At 40.9% G+C, this 14,599-nt stretch overlaps 1 protein-coding gene across 1 annotated transcript in view; it reads right to left on the minus strand.

Annotated features, from left to right (window-relative positions):
- Positions 1-14,599, minus strand: part of ST18 (ST18 C2H2C-type zinc finger transcription factor) — a 64,531-nt gene that overhangs the window by 33,739 nt on the left and 16,193 nt on the right. The window contains exons 7-9 of the mRNA XM_061172247.1: positions 13,916-14,023; positions 11,673-11,866; positions 9,302-9,513 (exon numbers count right to left, since the gene is read on the minus strand). Coding sequence (XP_061028230.1) covers positions 9,302-9,513; positions 11,673-11,866; positions 13,916-14,023 — 514 coding nt within the window. The remainder of the gene's footprint in view (positions 1-9,301; positions 9,514-11,672; positions 11,867-13,915; positions 14,024-14,599) is intronic.

Here is a 14,599-nt window from a genome sequence, read left to right on the forward strand (position 1 = left end):
ATATTTTCAAGCCACTATGTTTACGGGGAAAAGAAAACTGAAGCATACAGTGTCCCTGACTTCAAGGAGCTTATTTTGTGCATATAGGACATTTTTAGTGAAATAGACTATAAATTATTATTTTAAGTTATATAATTTATATATAAATTATACAGTTATAAATTATTATTCAACTGAAAGTTGAGATAATTTTTCATTACAAGTCTTATCTGTGCTATAAAATAAGAAGTGACTCAGATGTCTGCCAACAGAGAAACGATACTGCACTGCATCTATTAAATGGCACGTTACAAAAATAAAACAAAATAAAAATAAAAATAAATAAATTTTAAAAAAGGGCTTCCCTGGTGGCGCAGTGGTTAAGAATCTGCCTGCCAATGCAGGGGACATGGGTTCGAGCCCTGGTCCGGGAAGATCCCACATGCCGCGGAGCAACTAAGCCCGTGCGCCACAACTACTGAGCCTGCGCTCTAGAGCCCGCGAGCCACAACTACTGAGCCCACGTGCCACAACTACTGAGCCTGCGAGCCACAACTACTGAAGCCCATGCACCTAGAGCCTGTGCTCCGCAACAAGAGAAGCCACCGCAATGAGAAGCCCACGCACCGCAACGGAGAGTAGCCCCCGCTCGCCGCAACTAGAGAAAGCCCGTGCACAGCAACAAAGACCCAACGCAGCCAAAAATAAATAAAAATAAAAATAAATAAAATTTTAAAAATGGCATGTTATGTGCTCAGTCAAATGATAATTATGAGAAGTTTGTTGCAACAGGGAAAAGACTTATGTCACTGAAAGCAGGAGACAGCCTGGCATGCTGGCTATGTGTACAGCTAGGGAAAATGGGGAGAAATTCATTTTCTGAAGAAGAGCAAACGGGAAAACACAAAAATTCTTGTATTTGTAGTTAGAGGATAGGCCGATGGCTGTTTTCCTCCAATATTTTCCGGGCAAATGATGATATTATATTGTTTCAACAATTAAAAATGATCTTACATTCAAAGATGGTGATGAAGTAAAAAAAAGCAAAATTGTAATTTTACCTTAAAAGTTCTGATTATGAAAAGCATTAACTTTCAAGACATTGATAGGACAAGAGAGCCTTGTTTTCCTTATTTGGCAGGTTTTCTGTTAATACGAGAGAGGTCAGCGCCACCTTGCCTTTGCGGCTGGGCTAAGAGGACGTGCGAAGACAGGTGGCCCGCAGCCTGGTTTCTGCTTCCAACTCGCCGCCCGCGCTCTTCTGGTCGTGCTTCACGGAGTTCGCTTGGGGGGGTATCTTGTCGGTATCGAAAGTCCCCTGAAATATGTTTTCAAAGTAGGCAGGGTACTGAGTAGAGTTCTCTGTGCTATACAGAAGGTCCTTGTTGATTATCTGTGTTATATATAGTAGTGTGTATATGTTAATCCCAAACTCCTAATTTATCCTGTGCTATTTATAGCACAGGGCACTCTACTCAATAATCTGTAATAACCTATATGGGAAAAGAATCTGAAAAAGAATGGATATATGTGTATGTACAACTGAATCACTTTGCTGTACCCCGTAAACTAACACAACATTGTAAATCAACTATACTCTAATATAAAATAAAAATTAAATTAAAAATTAAATTAATATTAAAAAAATCCTCTTGCCTATCCTCAAAAAAAAAATAAGTAGGCAGGGTATTAACAATAAACAAATGAGAGGCTTCCCTGGCGGTCCAGTGGTTAAGACTCTGTGCTTCCACTGCAGGGGGTGCAGGTTATATCCCTGGTCCGGGAACTAAGATCCCACATGCCACAGAAATATAAAATAAATAAATAAAATAAAGTAAAATAAATCAATGAACTGAAAACATCTTATTCTTACTAAATAGCAATCGAATATTAAAACTATTAAGAGTATAGACTTGTGAAATGTACTCAATATAAATGATGGAATTCAGAGGAGAAGCAAGTGGCTGATATAAGGTATAAAATTAAAGTTAAATTCGTAACCATTTCCCCCAAGTCTTTGTCTGGCACTTGGAATCACAGTGAAAACTCTTGGTGGGCCAGCAGTCTGTACACCAGGGAATGATAAACTCTTCAGGAAGGTCAGAAGTTAGACGCATGTGGATTCAAATTTTTGCTCCAATGGCTGTAGCTGTGCTACTCGGAAGCAATTATTTAGTATCTCCACACTACTTTTCTTCACCTGCAAAATGGGATAATGGTATCTGCTTTACAGAGTTTCTAGAAGGATTAAAAAGGATTATTATGGGCAGAGTGCTTATTTACAGTGCCTGGCACACAGTAGGTGTTCAATAAACAACAACTGATAATAAGAATAATTTGATTAGGTTCTTGGACCCGAAGAGACCTCCCTATGCTGTTCTACACTGAGGCAAAGAGGCAGTTTCCCCATATATGTTAGCTGGTTCCTTGAGATCCCAACTCAGGTCCCTCAGGACATTTCACTCACATTCTATAGCATCCTCTGACTTCATGTTAAAGTTACTGCAAAAGGCTGCTTTTGGATTCTAACCGCCCCCAGAGCCGCCAGGCTATTTCTGAGAGCAGGCAGCAGGAATGGCGATGTGATATCCTGCTGTGTCTAGGCCTTGTTCAAGCACAAAACAGACTTTGAACTTTAAACATTTCAAGCAAGTGTCAATTTTTTGTTTTCTTTCAAGGCACACTGTGCATATGCCACTTTGTCTAAACAGGTGGGGAAAACACCAAAACAAACAACAGAGCGCTTGGCAAGCGGCAGCGATCGGGATAAAGAGAGACCGTGTGCCTATTCCTACCTCTGTTGAGGGGAGGAAGAGGAGGAGAAAGATGGGGAGGAAGGAGGATGGAGCTCGGGTCTTAGGGAACGTGGTAAACCCCCGCCGCTCGCTCCTCCTGCCGCCCGCTTCTACTCAGCCCTGCCCTCATCTCGGGAGCACCCGTCTCCAGACTAAAGGGGGAGTGTTTGAAGCTGTGGTCCATGTGAGTTCTGCAAACTCACATTAATTCCAAATGGAAGTAAAGGACATTATACAAATCTCAGTACCAAGGACCGTGCTAGCAACGAGATGGGGTTCATCCTTCAGACAAAAGTACCCGTAACCATGACAATCTCCATTAAGGATTGCTATACTAACTTTTCCTCCTGACTCGATTCCTCAAAGCGATACTTAAAACACGCACAAGTGATTTAGGTGGCGTAGACCTGCTGGGTACATGCTGGACTGGATTTTAACAAATGAACAATTCCTTCTAAGATCTACTTTCAGGATGTGGTGGACTCAAGCTTGGGCAGCGATGGGCAGTGTTAGCCCTGGCATCTCAGCTCGGGGCTGCGGAGGAGCCGTGAAGGAGGCATTTTAGTGTTGGGTGGGCAGATGCTCAGGCTGAGAAACTTTGGAAGGAGGAGAACACTTTGGAATGAGCCTATCGTCCTTCACTGTCTTTAGAAGATGTTCTCTTGCATCTTTGAAGTCTGCCTCCACCCCCTTATCTTCCAGAAGAGTAGGGATTTTGAAAATCACGGATTCAGGTCTCCCAATAAACCTGGAGTCAGCTGTGAGTCTGCACACAGCATGAAAAACAATCTGTATTAGTTCCGACCAGTGGATGAAGGCAATCTCAAGGTTAGTGTCCTTTGGCTTGATTTTGACAAGGTCATGCTCCTGCACATGATCTGTAATTTGTTCTCCTCTTGGGCTCTTTAAGCAACTTCAGAGAAGCTCATCGGGTAAAGGGAAGGACATGGAGGCAGAAGGAAAATAAATCCCTTGTCCAAATTCTGATCAAATTCCCTACAGAGCCACCCATGCCTCCCCTGAACCTCAGGAACATCACCTCTGAAGACCCAGTTCTCCACCTGGAATGACCGCTTCTTTCGTCCTTCTCTTACAGTAAGCTCCTTGAAGGCAGGGTCTCTGAGGCACTCTAACCTGTGACTTGGGCAGCCCAGCACCTACAGACCTTTCAGGTGGGACAGCTGAGTCCACCTGCCAGAATATCTCTGGGACATCACAAATGCTTCTATGCTCTGCTATAGAAGTCAAGAGTAGGGAAAAGCTGTGTATCCTTCTTCCTAAGCTAGGAACTCAAGACATCTATGGATTTTGGCTAGAAAAAACAAATGTACTAACAGCCTGCCATGGAGGCAACACCAAATCCCGGTGGAGAGAGAATCAGGCTAGTATTCAATGTGGAGGGGAAGATTGTTTACACTTAATCCTACATTAAGCAAAGGGCACAGAGCAGAGGGCCACACGGACAATAGAAATGGCTGTCACATGGCTTCACAGGCGAATTCTATCAAACATTTAGAGAAGAGCTAACACCGATCCTTCTCAAACTCTTGCAAAAGATTGCAGAGTGAGAAACACTCCCAAACTCATTCTACAAAGCCACCATCACCCTGATACCAAAACCAGAAAAAGATATCACAAAAAAAGAAAATTATAGACCAATATCACTGATGAACAGAGATGCAAAAATCCTGAACAAAATACTAGCAAACAGAATCCTACAGCACATTAAAAGGATCATACACCATGATCAAGTGGGATTTATCCAAGGGATGCAAAGATTCTACAATATATGCAAATCATTCAATGTGATACACCACATTAACAAATTAAGGAATAAAAACCATATGATCATCTCAATAGATGCAGAAAAAGCTTCTGACAAAATTCAACACCCATTTATGATAAAAACTCACCAGAAAATGGGCATAGAGGGAACCTACCTCAACATAATAAAGGCCATATATGACAAACGCACAGTTTTTCAAATGGTGAAAAACTGAAAGCATTTCCACTAAGATCAGGAACAAGACAAGGATGTCCACTCTTGCCACTCTTATTCAACATAGTTTTGGAAGTTCTAGCCACGGCAATCAGAGAAGAAAAAGAAAGAAAAGGAACACAAATTGGAAAATAAGTAAAACTGTCATTGTTTGCTGATGACATGATACTATACACAGAAAATCCTAAAGATGCCACCAGAAAACTACTAGAACTAATCAACGAATTTGGTACGGTTGCAGGATACAAAATTAATGCACAGAAATCTCTGGCATTCCTATACACCAACAATGAAAAATCAGAAAGAGAAATTAAGGAAACACTCCCATTTACCACTGCAACAAAGAGAATAATATACCTAGGAATAAACCTGCCTAAGGAAGCGAAAGACTTGTACTCAGAATACCATAAACCACTGATAAAAGAGATCAAAGATGACATAAACAAATGGAGAAATATACCATGTTCTTGGATTGGAAGAATCAATATTGTGAAAATGACTCTACTACCCAAAGCAATCTACAGATTCAATGCAATCCCTATCAAACTACCAATGGCATTCTTCACAGAATTAGAACAAAAGATCTTACAATTCGTATGGAAACACAAAAGAACCAGAATAGCCAAAGCAATCTTGAGAAAGAAAAACGGAGTTGGAGGAATCAGGCTCCCCAACTCCAAACTATACCACAAAGCTACAGTAATCAGGACAGTATGGTACTGGCACAAAACCAGAAATATAGATCAATAGAACAAGATAGAAAACCCAGAGATAAACCCACACATATATGGTTAACTTATTTTTGATAAAGGAGGCAAGACTATACAATGGAGAAAAGACAGCCTCTTCAATAAGTGGTGCTGGGAAAACTGGACAGCTACATGTAAAAGAATGAAATTAAAACACTCCCTAACACCATACACAAAAATAAACTCAAAATGGATTAAAGACTCAAATGTAAGACCAGACACTATAAAATTTTTAGAGGAAAACAGGAAAAACACTCTTTGACATAAACCACAGCAAGATCTTTTTTGACCCACCTCCTAGAGTAACAGAAATAAAAACAAAAATAAACAAATGGGACTTAATTAAACTTAAAAGCTTTTGCACAGCAAAGGAGACCATAAACAAGACAAAAACACAACCCTTAGAATGGGAGAAAATATTTGCAAATGAAATAACAGACAAAGGATTAATCTCCAAAATATACAAACCACACATGGAGCTCAATATCAAAAAAACAAACAATCCAGTTAAGAAATGGGTGGAAGATCTTAACAGACATTTCACCAAGGAAGACATACAGATGGCCAAGAGGCACATGAAAAGACGCTCAACATCACTAATTATTAGAGAAATGCAAATCAAAACTACAATGAGGTATCACCTCACGCCAGTCGGAATGGCCATTTTCAAAAAAGCTAGAAACAATAAATGCTGGAGAGGGTGTGGTGAAAAGGGAACCCTCCTGCACCGTTGGTGGGAATGTAAATTGATACAACCACTATGGAAAACAGTATGGAGGTTCCTTAAAAAACTAAAAATAGAACTACCATATGACCCAGCAATCCCACTACTGGGCATATACCCTGAGAAAACCATAATTCAAAAAGAGACATGCACCACAATGTTCATTGCAGCACTATTTACAATAGCCAGGACATGGAACCAACCTAAATGTCCATCGACAGATGAATGGATAAAGAAGATGTGGCCCATATATACAATGGAATATTACTCAGCCATAAAAAGAAACGAAATTGAGTTATTTGTAGCGAGGTGGATGGACCTAGAGTCTGTCATACAGAGTGAAGTAAGTCAGAAAGAGAAAAACAAATACCGTATGCTAACACATATATATGGAATCTAAAAAAAAAAAAGGTTCTGATGAACTTAGTTGCAGGGCAGGAATAAAGAGGTAGACATAGAGAATGGACTTGAGGACATGTGATGGAGGGCAAAGCTGGGGTGAAGTGAGAGTAGCATTGACATATATACACTACCGAATGTAAAATAGTTGGCTGGTGGGAAGCAGCAGCAAAGCACAGGGAGATCGGCTCGGCGCTTTGCAATGACCCAGAGGGGTGGGATAGGGAGGATGGGAGGGAAGCTCACGAGGGAGGGGATATGGGGACGTGTGTATGCATATGGCTGATTCGCTTTGTTGTGCGACAGAAACTAACACGGTGTTGTGAAGCAATTATACTCCAGTAAAGATCTATTAAAAAAAAAAAAAAAGAAATGGCTGTCACTGGGCACTGTTTGATCAGAGCCCATTTTTCAGGGTTAATTACTTTGGCTTTTTCTCTTTTTTTTTTTTTTTTTTTTTGTTACAATAATTACCTTTTGTGGTTTCAGGAATTTATGAGGTTCTCTTTTATATTCAGAAAATAGGATCCAACCAGGATAGAATTCTGCAAACTGTTACAGTTGTGGGCAAATGCAGGCCTGGAAGAAGGATTCTGTACCAGGTGACAGTGTAGGGTGCCACAGTCATCCTATTTTAACAACCACAATGTCAAACAAGACAATTTTCGTGGGAAAAAGGTTCCTAAAACTGCCAGCATCACAAACTCTTCCTAAAAGCCGACTGGTGCACTTTCTGTCTCTTCTACCCTTATCATCAATGGTTTGGCTTTGCAGTTAGGGCTTGGTTGGCAGTTTGGAGGCTGAGACGTGCAGGGGGTTCCTGTCGCCCGGGGCAGGTGTATCAACTCCACAGAGCAACCCCGGCACACAGAGCGCTCCCAGCAGGAGCATCAAATACACACAGCGAGTCCGCTGTTTGAATTTTCGAAATGTGCCGATTTAACAGTCACTTTTCCGACCAGAAATGTGTTTTAAAAAGAGAAGAACATATACCGATAAGGGAGAATACTTTCAAATTTTAGTCATCCTTGTTTGATTCATTGTTTGGCTCCAGAAATTAATAGAACATGGAGAATATAAAGGTTAAAGGCAGAATTCTGAGGAACAAAACGTATCTACCTGTGCAGATGGAAAGCCTTCACTCTACAACCATTTACTTAAGTCATTTAAGCAGCTTTAACCATTATAATATCGGCACTTTTATTCTTGTAGGACAGCCTAGACAAAGAATAAAGCACCAAGAAGGAAGATAGTTTAGTATTTCTCTAACAAGCTGTATATCAGAATATCCCTTTAAAAAGAAGAAATGTATTCAGGTTTTTAAAAATGAATTAAAAAAAATAACCAGAGTTACATTTTAAAGGACCCTACATCATTCATTTATGTACATAATTTCTGCCTGTGATTTTGGAGAGCTTGGCATTTTCTTTATATTTTTGAGGCAGTGTGTTTTTCTTTGTTTAAGAACCTCATTTGTTTAAAAATTGTTTTTGAGTGGTTTTTGGCCACCAACTCTTCCTGGGGTTTACTTGGCTGAGATTTGTCCAGAAGCTAATTCTGATTCTTCTGTCAAAGGCTCGATGCACCGTGCGCCCTGCTCTCCTGAAGGCCTGGCACACGGCACAGGTGGCAGCTGACCACGCCGGGGACGGGCTGAGCTTAAAGGCAAAAGAGAGCTAGAGCCTGTGCTCGCCGAGTTTCGGGATAGCGTTTAACCTGGGCGATCTTCCACTGAAAGCAAGGGTAACATCTCTTCTCCAAATAAGCCTGGGCGCTCTCCTCCAGCTGGCTTCAGCTGTCTAGGTAGGAAAATAGCTTCTTTTAACAGCCCTTCGCGTGGGCAGGAGTTACAGGTCCCTGCTGACTGCAGGAAGCTCACGCTCCCTCTGAGGGTCACTGTTACTTTGGAGTATCACAACCCCCTCCTCAAAAGGCAAGACATGAAGGACCTTTGCTTTTTGTTTTCCTCAAGGCATCATAAACACAGATGTCTACTTCTCCGCGTTAGTCGGCGAGGAGAGGTTATTAGAGAAATGTGATTAATTTCGCGAGCTCCAGAAAGCTGGGGTCTCCATAAACTTCACAGAATTTGATTTTGGATCTGAATTTGGGCCCTGAGTTCTCAAGACACCCCCGGGGCCCTGTCTTGTCGATTTAACGGATCCAGGTTTTAGGATGTGTCCTTCGTGAAAACTACAGCAACTCAGACCATCTTACGCTATACGACAGTCACATGTACAATAGTGAAATTTCATGAATTTTGCCACTGTTTTACAGGGGGCTGTGTAACGGAACACGTCCTACCATCTTTGATTCGAAGGCAGTGAAAAGCTTCCGTTGTTCAGCGTGATTCTAGTGGCAATCTCTTTCCTCGTGTGCCAGAGTCCCCAACACAAAAAGAGGTTTGGAATCTATCGAGCTGCCCCCAACCAGCACCATACCGCGCCCCTGCCCCAGCTCTGGTGCACAACCTGCAAAAGCGCCACTGTCTCCCTCCAAGGTCCTTCCTCCCACCTCACTCATCCCTGCCCAGGTTCTCTTCCCGAGACAAGGGGGGCCGTGCTGCAGGGGCGGGGGCGAGTGTGGCCGGGATCACGCAGGCAGTGGATTTTCACTGTGAGTTGCTGCCCCCCCTCTGGGCTCTTGGCCGGCCTACCTTGGCAGGCAGACTCTGCGGTTTGTTGGAGAGGATGTCTGCGGCTTCCCTGCAGCGGGTGGAGAGGTTCAGGATGGCAGCAGCTGCCGCTACGTGGGTGTCTTCGCCGCGCTGACCGTGGCTGTGCGAGCTGGCACGGCCGGGGCTCGGTGTGTGGATGCCCGCACTCAGCAGCCGGTTAGGAAATTTCCCTGGATTGGAAAAATGCTTCGCTGTTGAAGAGAGATTTGATTAGCAATTGCACGTACATGGATTTAGTCATTAGACAGATTTGTTTTAAAGATAGAACTTCCTTGCATGAAAATACGTGAAGAATAAATTAAAACACGCTCCATTCTCCCCAGGTACGTTAAATGAAGGTTATTCAGAACGGTTTTCACAGAAGTTCACAGATCAAATGATGTGATTGTGGGGAAAGAATGCCTATTCTCTTAATATTTTTTTGCATTTCCACGTCTTATGAGAAAAACTCCAGAACTCACGTTAGCGGGCAGGTGCGCTGGCAGCGTGGGTAGCTTCAAAACCCATCAGGGACGAGACAGGCTTAAGGCCGGTACGTCCACAAACGGCGTATGCGTGCGGCCCAGTAATCCCAGGGGAGAAACACGGACCTTTCGTATTTGTTTTCATAATAACAGTTTTTACTTAGCCATGGAATTGCACTGTTTTGCTATTGGATGTGCAGGTTTGTTTCGTGCTTAAAGCAGCATGAGTTTTTCTTCCTCCAACTCGGGGGAACGGAGTTGGTGGCGGAGGCTTTCCTGAGCTGGCATCTTCATGCTCGGTACGGGGCAGTGAGTGAGGGATGCACAGAGCTTCAAGGGGGACGGAAAGGCACTGCAATGGAAAGGTAGCATTCTCAGTGCTACCGATAATGAGCGCTGCTTTATGTTCCGTTGTGGGTACCAAGGTGTTACTGAGAGAATTAATGTGTTTCTCTCCACTCTGGGTATTGGTAAACGTCACTCAGGGACCAGGAAACACACCCAGCATTTAATGTGGGCTAATATAAAGGCAGTTATAGCTGTTTCACCGTAAGTAGTGTTTACTTTAAATATTTGATCATTATTTTTCACGAAATAATTTAAAACATTACCAAATGTTATTCCTGTAGTTATAAAAATATGAAAATGTCACTGAATGTGCTACATTTTTAAACCAAAATCCATATTACAGGAGTATATAGAACACTCTTATTAATTAGTTTCACCTGAATTCAACATATATGTATGTGTGTATATTTTGTGTATATACCCTAGAACTATATCTATATCTATATTTATACAGATAGATACAAAACATTGTGTGTGTATATCCTTCTTTCCTGAGTCTAACAGGTTGTCAGTGGTTACTTATGTTGGCTGTACCCTATTTTTAGTAAGAACAGGTAAACTATCTTCTGGAGTTTAATGTGCTTCTTGTTGGTGGACAAACTTCTTTCAAGTCTGTTTATCCACTGTTAGGTTTTATACGACATTCACGTTCTTTACGAAAGGTGACCACAACACAGAAGAGAGAAGCATCCTGTGCTCCTAAGAGCCCTACATCTGGGTTAACTACGTGTGAGATCAAAGGGATTCCAGGGATTTGCACAACGTTGTAAAAAAATTCACGGTCTATGGAGGACTCCAACTGGGGGATTATTTTGCTTGGCAGAAATCATTCCTGGGTTTATTCCCAACATTTACTTTCTCGCCTTTTCATTAGAATATTCAAGGACTCTAAACAACTTGAAGAAACTGTTAGTAAAAACACCAGGTTTTATGTGTTATAGTGTCTTTGTGTTAGCATTAGAGAATGGACACATTTTAAATGTTTCTGCACTAATTCTTAAATTTGTGGATGAACATCTCCAAAGCCACACGTGTATTTTTTTTTTCCTAGTAAAACCTTGATTTCTGAATTGTGAGTTTCTTCTTAGACTTTTCACTTTTTCTCCCACCTTCAATTTGAACACCTTTGCTGATGTAAGTAGTATTTCCATATTTTTACCTATTAAATTTTCATAATTTTAATATGAATCAAACTTACTGTATTATAATAGCTATTGCAGTTTTCAATGTACTAATCCCAATCCTGGCTAAATGAGAATTAAATATTTCTTTAGAATTACTGTATTTAGATTCAAAAATGGCACCATATTTGTAGAATAATTAACCCACTATTTACCATACTCAGTGTAACTTCATGCAAGATCAGTAGTACTGATTAACTTATTATCGTTACCCTTATTTTATTTCACTGTACAATATACTTTCTCTCCTCCCAGCAGTAAATAGTACATTACATATTTAAATACATGCCCCTCACTCAACATGCACATACACAAGATGCATTTTTTTTGGAATAAGTATTAGAATTTGAAGCTTACATTCAGGAAATGGTGGTGTTTTTCGGCCTTGACCTGTTTGTACGAGGGGATGTTTACCAAAAACCTGGGCATCGAAACTGGCATAATCGAAAGGTACTTTTCCAAATTTCTCTTGCTCTTTTGACACCGTAGCTCTGGGAGAGATGATGGCTTGTGATCGGAAATTGAATTCGATTTGCTTCACCAAGCTTGTCCTGAAGAGAGAGGGGCACAGCTCAAAAGAAATAGGACGACACTGTTGGTGAGCATCCCAGCATCAGAAGTTAAATCAGGTCAGGTGTGTCACACCTGGAGTTTCCCACTGAGCCACGCACTAGGGAAAAGAGCTGTGGTCACACAGGATGGGGTGGAGTGAGGGACAAGGAAGCACTTCGGGCCCTGGGTGGGCTCGGGGAGGCTGCACATTGTGTGTCCGAGTTTCCCATCAGTAAGAGAGAAAGTGCCATCCTCCATTCATTTATGGGGATGCTTAAGGAGCAGGTATTTGACGTCTGCTAGCACTCTGAGCTACTTAGAGAAAAGTGCCATGGAACTATCATTAGGGCACTGATAAGGTGTGCACACCCTGCTGCTCAGGACTGTTCATCAGAGTAGCAGTGAAAAGTCACGAATGGAACTGGTGAGGAAATGTCATTACATTCCGTTCAGCACAGCTGGCAGGGCCCTGACGCCTAACAGGCGCAATGTCGGCACCAGAAACTGCATTCCTGAACTGTGAATTTCTTCTTAGGCTTTTCATCTTTTTCCCCACCTTCAGACTGAACGTTTTTGCTGCTTTAAGTAATATTTTAAATAGTATTTCAAAAATTTTATTTATTAAATTGCCATTGTTTCAATATGAATAAAAATTACTGTATTATAACAGCTATCACATTTTTCAATAGAATTATCTTAATCCAAGCGAAATGTGACTTAAACATTCCTTTAGAAGTACTGTGTGGATTAAACAAGGGTATCATATTTGTATAGCACCAATGCCGGCCAAGGGAAACACAAATGCTGTCGTGCTGTGGTCTAATGCTAAAAGAACACAAATAAATATACTTTCAGAATTTAGCAATATCAAAAATACATATTTTTCTTTTGATTTTCACCAGGACATACCTTACTCATCAGAATGTCAAAGTTTTGATGATGTTTCTTGGATTAGGTAAAAAACTTTTTAGCTGCTACATCAAAATATTTGAGTGATTAATTGAATTTGTTATTGTATATATAACTAACTGGGTTTATACCCCTAATATTGCAACAGTGTTCTAGTCTAAAATACTACTTCTCTTTTAAGAAATGAGCAAAATGAAACTTAATGCTATTTCTATGTTTGATAAATAACCTACTTAGGGAGAAACTAGAGAATACAGTACTGTAATACTAACCAAGAATCTTGTTATAAGATTTTTAACCCGTTATTCAGTAATTCATGATCTTTGCTTGATTTATGTTCCTCACTCATGTGATTTTGACTCTCGGCAAAGTCATGACAATTTGAGTCTTCTAATTAAACCTACAGGAGCAAATATTAAGGGACACCATATCTTGAAAATGTTCCTAATAACTGTTTTTCATTCCAGTGTCTCGGTAACAACAATGAAGATCTGGTCATCTGTTGTAATCCCAAAATCACTTATGCATATGATTTTTGTATTAATAAGTGTATCACCTCACACTGTGTCCTCATCCATAGTTTGTTATTTAGGTGTAAGTAAGGTCCTCCAAACTACTAGAGACTGTGAAGGACCTAGGACCAACAGGAGGTGTTTTATCCATAGTTAACAATTTGGAATGAATTTTTGTTTTAAAGAAACTGTGCGCATATCTGGAACATATCTGTGCGCATATCTGGTGGGACGACCATATAGCATCACATATTTTGAGTGATGAGGGATTATGAGGTGGAAAGGTTACGTCAACCATAAGGGGGCCCCTACCTGATTGGTGGGAGGGCTTGTGCTTAGCGACACAGAATTTGATTAATCTATGTTATCGTAGACTTTACATTTTTTAGATTCATCCATATTATGTGACCACTGCATGCAGACTAATTTCAAGTTAAACTTCTGGAGGGTCTAGCAGTTCATTTCAGTGACAGCATGATTAGCTGGCCCAGCCTCTCAAGTGGACACTGGTGGCTGGGCGTTGGAACGAAGGTGGCCCACGGTGAGCTAGCACCTGGGAGGAGAGGGACCTTCTGTGTAGGCGCTCGGCACGCAGGGAGTAACGGGAACCCCAGGGGAGCATCATACCTGTGTCCTGACCGGTCAGGACACTGCCCGGTTTTGGCAGAATCAAGCTGACTTTTGTCCTGGGACATTGCCAATTTTTCAGCTGCAGCAATTGGACAACCAGAAAGACTGTTAAAAAAAAAAAGTAGGCGGATCTGAGTTAAAGAGATAATGTAATTTGCTTTAGCACCTACCTCACAGCATCCTTGGCAAGCACCAAATGTTAAGTTGTATTAATAGTTCACTTAGCACCGTTCTCATCCTAAAAGATCCCAAAGGTTTTGCAAACTACTGTGTCAACGTTTGTCCCCAAACCTCATCTCAGAGGTGATAAAAAAACAAACTCATTTTTAAAATAAAAATATTATGTAAGGGAGGAATAACTAAATTATTGAGACTTCATGATATTTTAAATAGAATGCGCTCATCCAACCGCAATTGTCCAACTATAGATGTTAGCACGATAATTCTATGATAGCTTAGGGTCTTTTGCAAAATGTTAGGGACTTAATTTTATATCTCAGTTTAAATGGAGAGCACAGAATGTAAGTTTTCTGGCAATATGCTTATGAGTCAACTAATATCTCATGACCACATAATCTATACATGAAACACATTAAACGATAAGCATTTTCACCAAAAATACTTATATATATGCAATATATTTGTATATAAATGCACATATGTGGTTTTTAGTTGTGACCT

The sequence above is a fragment of the Eubalaena glacialis genome, chromosome 17 (assembly GCF_028564815.1).
Source record: "Eubalaena glacialis isolate mEubGla1 chromosome 17, mEubGla1.1.hap2.+ XY, whole genome shotgun sequence".
NCBI lineage: Eukaryota > Metazoa > Chordata > Mammalia > Artiodactyla > Balaenidae > Eubalaena > Eubalaena glacialis.